General features: G+C 34.7%; 1 protein-coding gene across 3 annotated transcripts in view; it reads left to right on the forward strand.

Annotated features, from left to right (window-relative positions):
- BRCC3 (BRCA1/BRCA2-containing complex, subunit 3) overlaps nt 1-14993 on the forward strand; it is a 77212-nt gene that overhangs the window by 36205 nt on the left and 26014 nt on the right. For 2 of the 3 annotated variants that reach the window (XM_008587940.1, XM_008587943.1), the window contains exon 8: nt 5058-5132. The exons of the other annotated variant lie outside the window; for it this stretch is intronic. In XM_008587940.1, coding sequence (XP_008586162.1) covers nt 5058-5132 — 75 coding nt within the window. The remainder of the gene's footprint in view (nt 1-5057; nt 5133-14993) is intronic. 3 annotated transcript variants of the gene reach the window in all.

The raw sequence follows: 14993 nt of genomic DNA on the forward strand, positions 1-14993 counted from the left end.
AAAAAAAAAAAAAAAAAAAAAAAAAAAAAAAGAGGAAATTTACAAAGAGATTAATACCTTAAAAAGGAGTAAATGAAAGATTCACTCAGTGAAATAAAAAACATAACAGAGAGCTTGAGCAGCAGGCTAGAACAAGCAGAAGAAAATTTCAGATCTTGAAGGTGGTCTTTTTGAAATAGGCAGACAAAAAAAAAAGGAAAAAAATTAAAAATAATGAAGAAAATCTCAGAGAGATAGCAGACAACCTCAAGTGCTCTAACATCCAAATTGTAGGTATTCCAGAAGGGAAGGAGAAAGGAAAAGGTATTGAAAACCTATTCAAGGAAATAATAACAGAAAACTTCCCAGGGGTAGGGAGAGATGCAGATCGTCAGATCCAGGAAGCTCAAAGGTCCCCAAGATCCTCTCCAAGACACGTTATAGTCAAATTTGCAAAGCTTAAAGACAGAGAGAGAATTCTAAACACAGCAAGAGAAAAGCATCAAGTCATCTATAAGGGAGCCTCCCTCAGACTAACAGCAGACTTCTCAACTGAAACCCTACAGGCCAGAAGAAACTGCAATGATATATTCAAAACACTAAAAGAAAAAAATTGCCAGCCAAAAATTCTTTACCCAGCAAGGCTCTCCCTTCAGGAGTGAGGGAGAAATTGTGTTATTTCCCAGAAAAACAAAAATTATGGGAGTTCACCACCACACGACCAGCCCTGCATCTGGAATCTGAATAATGATGATCAGTATCACAGATACACAAGAAAGAGGAAAACCTGCTGTTAAAACAAAAATGACAGTGAGAAAGAGAAAGAAGCTAAATCATGCCACCTCAAATTTCCAACTTACATTGAAGAAGAGAAATAAAAGGGGAAGTAATGGTCAAAAGATATTTAAAACATCTAAACCAAAAGCAGTTAAATGACAGGAATTAAACAATACCTGTCAATAACTACCCTAAATGTGAAAGGATTAAACTCCCCATTCAAAAGACACAGACTGACTGATTGGATTAAAAAGCTAGACCCAAGTATATCCTGTCTTCACGAGACCCACCTCACCTGTAGAGACACACACAGACTAAAAGTGAAGGGATGGAAAAAGATATGCCATGCAAATGGAAACCAAAACTGAGCAGGAGTAGCTATTCTTATATTGGATAAAATAGAATTTAAACCAATATGAAAAGGCAACGTATGGAATGGAAGAAAATATTTGCAAACTACATATCTGATTGGGGGCTAATATCCAAAATATATTAGGAACTTCTACAACTCAATAGCAAAAAACCACAGACAACATGATTTAAAAATGGGAAAAGTTTCTAAATAGATATTTTTTTCAGAGAAAACATACAAATGTTCAACAAGTATGTGTAACAGTGTTCAGCATTGCTAATCATCAGAGAAATATAAATCAAAACCACAAGATATCACCTCATACCTATTAGGATAGCTATTATCAAAAAGTCAAATGATAACTACTGTTGTTGAGGATGTTGAAAAAAGAGAACACTTGTACCCTGTTGGTGGGTACAAGCCATCATAGAAAACAATATCAAGATTCTCACAAAACTAAAAATAGAGCTATAGTACGATCCAGTGATCCCACTTCTGGTAATATATCCAGTGGGATTGAAATCAGTATCTGAATAAGATATCTGCACTCCCATGTACGCTGCAGCATGTTTCATAGTATCCAAGATATGGAAACAACCTAAGTGCTGTCAGTGGATGAATGGAGAAAATGTTACACACAGACCTAGTGGAATATTATTCAGCCTTAGAAAAGCAAATCCTGCCATTTGTGACAACATGGATGAACCTGGATTACATTATGCTAAATGTAATAATCCAGAAACAGAAAGACATTACCTCATTACGTCACTTACAGCTGGAGTCTGAAGAAGTCGAACTCATAGAAACAGTAGAAAGGTAGTTGCCTGGGGGAGAGGGTGATGGAGGAATTTTGGTCAAAGGGTACAAACTTTCAGTTATAATGTGAATAAGTTCTGGAGATCTAATTTACATCATGGTAACTATAATTAAGAATAATGTATTCTAAACTTGAAATTTGCTATGATAATAGATTTTAAGTTTTTCACCACACACAAAAAAATCGTTACTCCATGAGTTGATTAATACGTTTAATTGTGGTAATCACTTCACAGCGTATATGTACATCAAAACAACAAACTGTACACCTTACACTTATAAAATTTTTATTTGTTAATTATACCCTAATAAAACTGTGGGAGAAAAATGCGAAAAAGACTCGAATAGACATTTCTCCAGATAACATACAGAAATGGTCAATAAGCACATGAAAAGATGCAAATCTCACCAACCTTTAGAGAAATTGGTATCAAAAGTACAATGAGATACTACCTCACACCCATTAAGATGGCTATTATAAAAAAGATGGAAAATAACAAGTCAAGGATGTGAAGAAATTGGACCCCTTGTACACTTTTGGTGGAAATGTCAAATGGTACAGCTCCTGTGGAAAGTAGTATGGCGATTCCTCAAAAAATTAGGAATAGAGTTACCATATGATTCAGCAATGCCACTTCTAGGTATATACCCAAAAGAATTGAAAGCAGAGTCTCTAAGAGATATCTGTACATGCGTGTTCGTAGCAGCATATTCACAATAGGTAAAATGTGGAAGCAACCCAAGTATTCATCAGCAGGTCAACAGAGAAATGGATAAGCAAAATGGGATATATATGTACAATGGGAAATTTTCGGCCTCAGAAAGGAAGGAAATTGTGTCATGTGCTACAGCATGGATGAACCTTGAATACATTATGCTAGGCTAGTCACAGAAAGACAGATAATGTATTATTCCACTTATATGATATACTTAGGGTAGTCAAATTCCTACAGACAGAGAGTAAATGGTGATTGCCAGGAGCTTGGGGGACAGGGGAATGGGTAGTTACTATTTAATGGGTATAGAGTGTCAGTTTTACAAGATGAAAAGAGTTATGAAGATGTATGATGGTGATGGTCGCACAACATTGTTAATGTATTTAATACTACTGAACTATACACTTAAAAATGGTTAAGATGGTAAAATTTTTATGTGTATTTTACCACAATTTTTTTTTAAATGGAGAGAAAGAACCTGTACTGTAAAATGCATTCTTACATTTAAGCAAGTCTTCACTGTTATTCAAAATAATACAAACATAAGTTTAAGAAAAAAAAAATGAGTAATAAAAGGCTATTAAAAATGGCAAAAAAAGAAAAAAAACCCCAAAACATAAAACCCCACTTTTGCCCAGTGCCTTCTGAGGGATAGATTTTTTCCTCACTATTTTAATTTCTTTGTTGGTTTTGGGGGTTTTTTGTCTTTTTTTTTCATGTATTCTCTTTCTTGAGTCCATTTATGGTATTATAATTTCTTAGGAAGTTGTACATTTTCTATGTTTTCAGTTGTTTTGTCTTGAGGATATATATAGTTTATTTTAAAAATCTGTTTCATTTTCTTTGTAGAACTTATCACTAATTTAAGGGACTTACTCCTTTGTTACTTATTGCCACTCCTTCCCTCCATTAGACCGTTGTCTCCATGACTATAGGGACCTTGTCCGTCTTGCTCACTGCTGTATCTGCAGTGCCTAGAGCAGGGCCTGCCACATAGTAGCCACTCACTACATATTTGTTGAGGGAATAATTGTGTGATCCCTTTTCCATTGTTAATACTGTTTATTAGTGTTTCTCTTTTCAATTCTATTGCTAGAGACTTGTCTATTTTACTGGTCTTTTCAAAGGACCAGCTTTAGGTTTTCTTGATCAACTCAGTTTCTTACTTTTTTTCTTTTTTCTTTTCATTTCTTTTTCTCTTTACTAATTTCTTTCTTCTGTTTTCTCTGTGTTTTATTGTTGTTGTTCTTATTGTTATTCTAAATTCTTGACGTAAAGAAAACTAAGTTTTTCTGTTTTCCTTGTTTTCTAATACATATATTAAAGCCATAAATTTTCCTTCTCGCTTTGGCTCTCTGGGTTTTGATGTACAGTAATTCTAATGTTTTTTGTTTGTTTACTTGTAAATCATTGGTATTTTCCATTTTTATTTTCTCTTCAACCCAGGAGTTATTTAGAAGTACATTTTAAAATTCACAGACATGTACATGGGGGGGGGGGAATTGCTATTATGTTAATTTTTTTCCCCACATTATTGTCAACTGGCCTGTGTGATATCAGCTTTATAGGATTTTTTAAATATATATTTTGTATGTTATCTAGAACAGGGGTCCACAAGCTATAGCCTAAAGGTCAGATTGGCCTGGGGGGCCTGTATTTGCAAACCAAGTTTTATTGGAACATGGCCTCGCCCATTTGTTTAAATATCATCTATGACTACTTTCTAGCTACAATTGCAGAGTCGAGTTGTTGTAACAGAGACTCTGTGGTCCACACAGCTTAAAATATTTATTATCTGGTCTTCAGCTAAAAAGTTTGCTCACCCCTGACTTAAAACATAATTATTATGACTTTTTCATATGGGTTGTAAATATGTGTATTTCCCTTGGGTACAAGTTCTGTATATCCCTATTAGAATAAGCTTGTTAAGTTGTGTTATACCAGTCCTTATACTCTTGCCCACTGTTTGTGGTTTTTGATTTTAGGTATCTGAAAGAGATGTGTGTAAACCTCCCATCACAACTAAATTTGTCCACTTCTCATATTTAGTCAGGCTTAGCTTTATATCTTTTGAAGCTGTTTTGTTAGTACATAAAGATATATAAAGGTCATAACTATTATGTCTTTCTGCTGTATTTTTCTTTCATGCAGTATGAAATAGCCCTCTTTGTCCTATTTATTTATTAATTTCTTGAATTCCTTCTCTCTAAAGAATATTATTCTGTCAAGATTAGGTTCAGTAGCATATATTAGAAAAAAACTTAAACAAGAAAATAAATTAGTTTAAACAAGAAAGATTATTTCTTTCTTGGGTAAAAGAAGTCTGGAGACAGATATCCCAGGGCTCTGTGATGTCATCAGGGACACAGGTTCCTCTCTTCTGCTTGACCATCTTGGTATATGGTTTCCATCCTAAGGTCCCCTCATGGTCCACGAGACTTCTGGAGTTCCAGCCAGCACATCTCCATTGAGGGCCAGAAAGAAGAGGAAAGGTAGGAGGGCAAAAAGGGGCCCATCCCAGCTCAGCTGATTTCTAATAATTGACCTTCCCAGATGTCTCAGAAAACACTTCCACTTCTATCTCATTGGCAGAGCTTAGTCAAGTAGCCATACCTAAGCTACCAGGGAGGCTGGGAAATGTAGTCTTTCCCTTCAGCTAGCTATGTCTTGGCTAAAAAATGGCATTCTGTTACCAAGGACAAAGGTGACAATAGACATTTGGAATAGGCAGCCAGCAATGTCTGCCACTGCCTGTTGTGTGTTGTAGTTCTTGTTATTAGCATTTGTTTGCCTGTTGTAACTTTTTCTGTTCCTTTATTTTCAACCTTCTCAGTTATTTTGTTTTAAGTATGTCTCTTGTAAAATAAAGCAAGGTACTGAGTTATTTGGTTTTAAATAATCAGAACATCTATTATGAGGTGAGTGTAATGCATTCATTATATTATCATTACTGATATATATGGCAGTATTCCTGACATTATCTTTTTTGTTCTCTGTTTTCAATGCTTTTTATTTAATTCTTTTTCCCCTTCCTGCCACTTGACGGGCTGATTGAGTTTTCTATGATCTGGTTTATTTCTGTTTTTGAAATTGTCCTTTATCACTTCTTTCACTTATTACTCTTAATCTTTTCTAATTTTGTATTTGGAAATAATTTCAGATTTACAGAAAAGTCGTAAGAATATTACAAAGAATTCCTGTATACCCTGCACCCAGATTCCCCAAATGTCAAAATTTTATCACATTTCCATTGTCATTTTTTCTCTTTATGTGTATGGATATTTTATTCCCGAGAGTAAGTTGCATACATGATGCCCCTTCAGTAGGCATTTCCTAAAGAACAAATATATTCTCTTACATAGCAAAATGTAATTGTCAATACCAGGAAATTAAAATCCGTGCAATACTATTACCTAATCCATAGATGGTATTCATATGTCAGCAGTTTTCCTAATAACATCTCTTACAACAGAAGAGAAAAAAACACCTTTATTCTGGTCCACGATGCAGTCCAGGTTCATTCATTGAGCATAATTCTTTTGGCTCTTTAGTCCCCTTTGATCTGAAACAGTTCCTGTGTCTTTTGTGACCTTAATATTTTTGAAGATTACAGGTGAGTTACTTTGGAAAATGTCCCTCATTTTGTATTTGTTCATGTTTTATCATGAGTAGATGCAGATTATGCACTTTTGGCAAGAACGCCACTGACGCCATATTGTGTTCTTCTGGGTGATTTGTATCAGGAGGCACATGATGTCAATTTGTCCCGTTACTGGTGATTTTAACTTTCACCATGTGCTTAAGGAAGTGCCTCTGAGGCTTTTCCATTGTAAAGTTACTGTTTTTCCTTTTGAAGTTAGTAAGTATCTTGTGGAGAGTTTTAGTATTTATCAATGATTCTTTGCTAAATTGTTTATTACTAAAATTGTTGTCAAGTGGCAATGTTCTAATTCTGTCATTCCTTCTATATTTACTAGTTGTCATCGTACTCCAAGAAAGAACTTTCCCTTCTCATTTGATTATTTATTCATTTACTTATTTATATTACTGTGAATGCCTGTATTCTTATGGGTTTTAATCTGTTACTTTGAAATACACATTGTTTCTGTATTGGCTAGTGCAAGCTCCTCATTTCTTTTTGACATATTCCTATCCTTCGTTAAGTACCACTTGATTTTCTGGCACAGAAAGATGTTACAGGTTCATCTTGTTCTTTTCTGTACCCATTTAGCATTTCTCCAAGGAGCCTTGTTTCCTTTTATTTTTTTTTAACAGCTTTATTGAGGTACAATTGATATATGGTAAACTACATGTTTAAAGTATACAATTTTGTAAGTTTTGACATGTATACACCTGTGAAACCATCACTACAATCAAGATAATGAAAGTGTTTATCACCCCCAAAAGTTTCCTTGTGCTATTTTGTAATTCTTCCCTCTTGTCACTCCCTATCCCTCCTTCAGCTACAGGAAACCCTGATCTGCTGTCACTATAGATTAGTTTGCATTTCAAAGAATTTGACGTATATGGAATCATAGAGAAGGTACTCTTTTTGTCTGTCTCCTTTCAGACACCATAATTACTCTGAGATTTTTCCATGTTATAGCACGTATCAATAGTTCGTTCCTTTTTATTACAGAAAAATACTAAATTGTATACGTATTTCACAATTTGTTTATCCACTTATCTGTTGATGGACATTTGAGATATTTGCAGTTTTTGTCTAGTACAAATAAAGCTACTTAGAACATTTGTGTATAAGTCTGTGTATAAGTCTCTTCTCTTAGGGATATACCTAGGAGCAGACTGGCCGAATCATATGGTAGGTATATATTTAAGTTTTTAAAAAACTACAAGACTGTTTTCCAAAACAGGTTGCTGGGATTTTGATTGAGATTATATTGAATCTATAGATCATTTTGGGGATAACTGACATTTTAATAGTATTGAGTCTTCTAATCTATGAACATGGCATATCTCTCCATTTATTTAGGTTTTTAATACTCTCAACAATGGTTTGTAGTTTTCCATCTACAGGATTTGCATATCTTTTCTCAGACTTATCCCTACACATTTCACATAGTACTGCTATTATAAATGCTATCATATTAATTTCAATTTCCTGTTGTTCATTGCTACTATATATAAATGTACAGTTGATTTTTATGTATTGAGTTTATATTCTACAACTTTGCTAAATTCACTTGTTAATTTTAGTACCTTTTATGAAGAGTCCATTGGATTATCTACATCGACGATTATGTCATATGTGTTTTTTAAAGTTTATTTTCATTAATTATACATATTCATGGGGCACAGAGCTGACCGTCAGCACCTGTGCCCAAGATGTGATGATCAGTTCAATCCTATCAACATGCCCACCACCGCAAATTGCAGTTATTCCCCATGTCCCGCACCCAACCTCTCCCCAACTCCCTCAGCAGGCCTAGGTCTGCTCTCCCTCTGCAAGTCCAGCACACCACTGTGGTCTTTCTTTCCTTCCTTCTTTCTCTCTCAGCTGCAACTTATGACTGAGAATGTGCAGTATTTCTCTTTCTGTGCCTGGCTTATTTCATGTAACTTAATTTTCTCCAAGCTAATCCATGTTACTGTGAATGGAAGAATTTCATTGTTTTTTATGGCTGTTTTCCATTATGTGTATATACACCACATTTTCCTGATCTACTTGTCTGTTGATGGACATTTAGGTTGTTTCCATATCTTGGCTATTATAAACAGAGCTGCGATGAACACGGGAGTACAGGTATCTCTTCAACATGATGATTTCCATTCCTTTGGGTGTATACCCAGAACTGGGATTGCTGGATCATATGGTAGTTCTATCTGTAGTTGTTTGAGAAACCTCCACACTATTTTCCATAGTGGCTGTACTAATTTACAGTCCCACCAACAGTGCAGGAGTGTTCCCTTTTCTCCACATCCTTGTCAGCATTTGTTATTCTCAGTCTTTTTGATTATACCCAGTCTGACTGTGGGGGGGGGGGGGGGGGGGGGTGAGATGATATATCAATGTGGTTTTAGTTTGCATTTCCATAATGATTAGTGATTTTGAGCATTTTTTCAAGTACCTGTTGGCCATTTGTATGTCTTCCCTTGAAAAATGTCTATTCAGTTCCTTTGCCCATTTTTTAATTGGGTTATTTGGGGTTTTTTTACTGTGTAGTTGTTTGAGTTCCTTGTATATTCTGGATAATAATCCCTTGTTGGATGTATAGTTTGCACACATTTTCTCCCATTCCATAGGTTGTCTGTCCACTCTGTTGATTGTTTCCTTTACTGTGCAGAAGCTTTTTAGTTTGATATATTCCCATTTCTTTATTTTTTTTTTCTTCTGTTGCTTGCACTTTTGGGGTCTTATTCATAAAATCTTTGCCCAGTCCTGATTCCTGAAGTATTTCCCCTATGTTTTCCTTTAGTAGCTTTATAGCTTCAGGATTTATGCTTAAGTCTTTAGTCCATTTCGAGTTGATTTTGGTATATGGCAAGAGGTATGGGTCTAGTTTCATTCTTGTGCATGTGGATATCCAATTTTCCCAGCACCACTTATTGAAGAGGCAGTCTTTTCCCAAATGTATGTTTTTGCTGCCTTTGTCAAATATCACTTGGCTGTAAGTATGTCGAGGCAGTTTTACTTCTTTTTTTCCAATATGGATACCTTCTGTTTATTGTTCTTGCCTTATTGCACTTACTGGAACTTCTAGGAAACTGTTGAATACAACTTGTGAGACCAGTCATGATCACTTTGTCCCCGATTTTTAGAGAAATCAGTTTTTCACCACTGAGAATGATGTTACCTGAAGATTTTTCATAGATTCCCTTTATCAGTTTGAGGAAATTTCCTTCTATTCCTAGTTTGCTGAGTTTTTTTTTTTTAATCAAAAATAGATGTTGTGTTTTGTCAGTTACTTATTCTGTATCTATTGAGATGATCATAAAGGTTTTTTTTTTCATTTTTATAGTCTGTTAATATTGATGAATTACATTGATTTTTGAATGCTAAAACAACCTTTCATTCTTGGAATAACTCCATTGATCATGATGACTTATTTATTTTATATATTATTGGAGTTGATTTGCTAAATTTTTGTTAAGAATTTTTGCATCTATATATGTGAGGGGTATTAGTTTGTACTTTTCTCATAAAGTCTTTCTCTGCCTTTGGTATCAGAGAAAGGCTGGCTTCAGAAAATAAGTTCCAATTTTATGAAAGAGTTGGCATAAAATTGGCATTAATTTTTCCTTAACATTTTGGTAGACTTCACCAGTGAAGCCTTCTGAGCCTGAAGTCTTGTTTGTGGGTAGCTTTTTAACTACAACTTTGATTTATTTAACAGGTATAAAACTATTCAGGCTATCAATTTCTTTCTTAGCTTTGGTAATTTGTGTCCTTCAAGGAATTTATCCATTTTATCTAAGTTGTTGAATTTATTGTTATAAAGTTGTTCATAATATTCTCTTATCCTTTTATTATCTGTAAAATCTATAGTAATGTCATCTTTCTGTATATTGATAATTTGTGTCTTTTTTCTGATAAAAGTCTGGCTAGAGGTTTAATAATTTTACCAAATATCTCAAAGAATCACCTCTGGTGTCAATGATTTTCTCTATTTTTCTATTGCTGTTCCACTTATGTTCACTTTGATTTGTGTTATTTCCTGCCTTCTGCTTACTTTGAGGTTCATTTGTTGTTGTTCTGGAGTTTTAAATTGGATGGATATTGAGTTCATTGATTTGAGACCTTCTTTTCTTATGTAAGTGTTGGGTAAGTGCTATAAATTTCTTTCTAAGTACTCTTTTAGTTTATCCCACAAATTTTGGTATCTGTTTTTATTTTTACTCATTTCAAAATACATTTTAATTTTCCTTTTGAATTTCTTATTGATCCACAGGTTATTTTGAAGTGTGTTGTTTAGTTTCTAAATACTTTGGAAATTTCCTGACATATTTCTGTTATTGATTTCAAATTTAGTTCTACTGTGGTCAGAAAAAAAGACTGTGTGACTTCAGTTCTTTCAATAATTATTGAGAATGTGTTATGGCCTAGAATATGGTCTGTACAGGTACTTCTTGACTTACAATGGGGTTATATCCTGATAAACTCATTTTAAGTCAAAAATATTGTGAGTCAAAAATGGATTTAATGCTGGCAACACAGCAGACAGTCCCCAACTTACAATGGTTCGACTTACAATTTTTCAACTTTACTATGGTGTGAAAGTGATATGTGTTCGGTAGAAACCATAACCTCATCATAAGTCAAAAGGAGCTCCTCGATTTATATCCCAATAAACCCATAGTAAAGTCATAAAATTGTAAGTTGAATCATCATAAGTGGGGGACTTATGTGTACAGGTGAATTTTCTGTGTACACTTGAAAAGGATATGTTTTCTGCTGTTAGGTGGAGTATCCACATCCTTGCCAGCATTTGTCATTCTCTGTCTTTTTGATAATAGCTAGTCTAACTGGGGTGAGATGGTATCTCAGTGTGGTTTTGATTTGCATTTCCCTGATGCTGAGTGGTGTTGAGCATTTTTTCATATGTCTCTTGGCCATTTGTATATCTTCCTTTGAGAAATACCTATTTGCCTCCTTTCCCCAATTTCGTAATCAGATTATTTGGGGTTTTTTTTTAGTATTATTTGAGTTCCTTATATATTCTGGATGTTAATCCCTTGTCAGATGTGTAGTTTGCTAATATTTGCTCCCATTCTTGAGGTTGTTCTTTCACTCTGTTGATTGTTTCCTTTGCTGTGGAGAAGCTTTTTAGTTTGATGTAGTCCCATTTTTTTTTTTTTTTTTTTTTTGCTTTTGCTTTTGAGGTTTTATTCATAAAGTCTTTGCCTAGGCCTACATCCTGAAGTGTTTTCACTATGTTTTCTTCCAGGAGTTTTATAGTTTCAGGTCTTATATTTAAGTCTTTAATCCATTTTGAGTTGATTTTGGTATATGGCGAGATGTATGGGTCTAGTTTCCTTCTTCTACACATGGATATCCAGGTTTCCCACCACCAATTTTTCAAGATACTGTCCTTTCCCCATTGTATGTTCTTGGTGCCTTTGTTAAAAATCAGTTAATTATAAGTACGTGGGTTGATTTCTGCGTTCTCTATTCTGTTCCATTGGTTCATGTGTCTGTTTTTATGCCGGTACCATGCTGTTTTGGTTACTGTATTAGTCCGTTTGCACTGCTTATAACAAAGTACCTGAAACTGAGTGATTTATAAGTAAAAACATTTATTGCTTACAGTTTCTGAGGCTGGAAAGTCCAAAGTCCATCTGGTGGTGACAACAGTGACCCAGGGGTCTCACATTCCAAGATGGTGGAAGCAGAGAGAGCAGAGACAGACAGACAGACTCTTTCTTCTTTTAAAGCCCTCAGAACCACGTGCCTGACCACCATTTCTAATCCATTCACTACTGCACGGTCCTACAATCCAATCACCTCTTCAAGGCTCCACCTTTCAGTTACCATAATAGGATTTCCCACCCTCTTAACAGTCACAGTGGGGGCTAAATTTCTGATACATAAAACTTGGGGGACACAATTCAAGCTTCAGTGAGTTTTGAACATAATTCAATCTACTACAGTTACTATAGTTTGTAGTATAATTTGAAGTCAGGTAATGTAATGCCTCTGGCTTTATTTATTTATTTATTTATGATCAGTATTGCTTTGGTTATTTGGGGTCTTTTGTTGTTCCATATGAATGTTAAGATTGCTTTTTCTATTTCTGTGAAGAATGTCATTGGTGTTTTGGTGGGGTTTGCATTGAATCTGTAAATTGCTTTGGGTAGTACAGACATTTTTACAACATTAATTCTTCCAATCCCTGAACATGCAATATCTTTATGTTTTTTGGTGTCCCCTTTAATTTCTTTTAGCAGTGTTTTGTAGCTCTAGGAGTTTTTTGGTAGAGTTTTTTGGTTTTTCTATATATATGATCATGTCATCTATGAACAGGGACACTTCGATTTCACCTTTTCCAATCTGGATGCTTTTTCTTTCTTTCTCTTGCCTGATTGCTCTGGCTGATACTTCCAGTACTGTGTCAAGTAGGAGTGGTGAGAATGGAAATCCTTCTCTTGTTCCTGTTCTTAAAGGAAAGGCTTTCAGCTTTTTCCCATTCCGGATGATATTGATGGTGGGTTTGTTACATACAGATTTTATTGTGAGATATTTTCCTTCTATACCTAATTAGTTGACAGTCTTTCTCAAAAGGAGATGTTGAATTCTGTTGAATGCTTTTTCTGCATCTATTGAGATAATCATGTGGTTTTTGTCCTTGATTTTGTTGCTGTGGTGTATCACATTTATTGAGTTACGTATGTTGAACCATCCTTGTATCCTTGGGATGAGTCCCACTTGATCATGGTGTATATCTTTTTGAGGTGTTGCTGTATTCTGTTTGCTAATATTTTGTTGAGGATTTTTGAGTCTATGCTCATTTAGGATATTGCTAGTAGCTTTCTTTTTTTGTTGTGTCTTTGTCAGATTTTGGTGTCAGTGTGACATCAGCTGGTCTCATAGAATGAGTTTGGGAAAATGGGCTCTGTTTCAGTTTTTTGGAATAGTTTGAAAAGGATTTGTATTAGTTCTTCTTTAAATGTTTGGTAGATTTCAGCAGTGAAGCCATCTTGTCCTGGGCTTTTTTTTGCTGGGAGACTCCTGATCACTGCTTCAATCTTGTTGCTCATTATTGGTCTGTTCATATCTTCTATTTTTTCTTGGTTCAGTCTTGGTAGTTTGTATGTGTCCAGAAATTTGTCCATTTCCTCCAGTTTTTCAAACTTGTTGGCATATAGTTGTTCATGATAGTCTCTAATGATTCTTTGTATTTCTGTGATATCAGTTGTAGTTTCTCCTTTTTTATTTCTGTTTTTTGTTAGTTGGGTCTTCTCTCTTCTTAGTCTAGCTAATATTTTGTCTATATTGTTTATCTTCTTGTATAAACCAACTTTTTGTTACACTGAAATTTTGTATCTATTTTTTTGGTTTCTATTTCATTTATTTGTGCTCTGATCTTAATTATTTCTTTCTATCTACTAATTTTGGGATTTAATTGTTCTTGTTTTTCTATTCCTTTGAGGTTGTTTATTCAAAGTTTTTCTATTCTTTTTTTTTTTTTTTTTTTTTTTAAAGATGACCGGTAAGGGGATCTTAACCCCTGACTTGGTGCTGTCAGCACCACGCTGACCCAGTGAGCGAACCGGCCATCCCTATATGGGATCTGAACCCGTGGCCTTGGTGTTATCAGCACCACACTCTCCCGAGTGAGTCACGGGCCGGCCCCAAAGTTTTTCTATTCTTTTGAAGAAAGCATTTATTGCAATAAACTTCCCAATTAGTACTGCTTTTGCAGTATCCCACAGGTTTTGGTATGATGTGCCTTTATTTTCATTAGTTTCAAGAAATTTTTAAGTTTCCTTTTAAGTTTAATTTCTTCTTGGACCCATAGGTCATTCAGGAGCATGTTGCTTAATTTCCATGCATTTGTATGTTTTCCAGAGTTTTGTTTGTTATTGATTTCTTGTTTTAATCTGTTGTGGTCTGAAAAGGTACTTGAAATGATTTCAGTTTTTAAAAATTTGTTGAGACTTGATTCCTGACCTAACATGTGGTCTATCCTGGAGAATGTTCCATGTGCTAATGAGAAGAATGTGTATTCTTTACTTGGGTGAAATTTTCTGTAGATATCTGGTGGTTCATTTGGTCTTAGTGTAGTTTAAATCCTGTGTTTCACTATTGGTGTTGCCTAGATGATCTTTCCAGTGCTGAGAGGGGGGTGTTCAGGTCCCCAACTGTTATTGTATTGGCATCTGTCTCTTTTTTTAGGTTTAATAGTGTTTGCTTTATACATCTGGCTACTCTGGTATTGGGTATATATATACTATGATTGTTATGTCTTCTTGCTGCATACATCCCTTTATCATTTCATAATGGCTTTCTTTGTCTCTTTTTATGGTTTTTAGTTTAAAGCCTATTTTATCCAATATAATAATAGCTATTCCTGCTCATTTTTGGTTTCCGTTTGTGTGGTACATTTTTTTCCATCCCTTAACTATTAGTCTGTGTGTGTCTTTAGAGTGAGGTGAGTCTCCTGAAGACAGCATATAGTGGGTTCTAGCTTTTTAATCCAGTCAGTCAGTGTCTTTTGAGTGGGGAATTTAATCCATTTATATTTACGTTTATTATTGAAAGGTATAGTGTTGCTACTGGAATTTTGATTTTTGTGTGGATGTTTTAGATATCTTGTTCTTTTCTTCCTATTTATTGTTTGTCTTCCTTGTTTGTTGGTTTTTTGAGGTAGTTAGATAAAATTTTCTTCTCTTTC

The sequence above is a fragment of the Galeopterus variegatus genome, unplaced genomic scaffold (genome assembly GCF_000696425.1).
Source record: "Galeopterus variegatus unplaced genomic scaffold, G_variegatus-3.0.2 Scaffold4604, whole genome shotgun sequence".
Classification (NCBI taxonomy): Eukaryota; Metazoa; Chordata; class Mammalia; order Dermoptera; family Cynocephalidae; genus Galeopterus; species Galeopterus variegatus.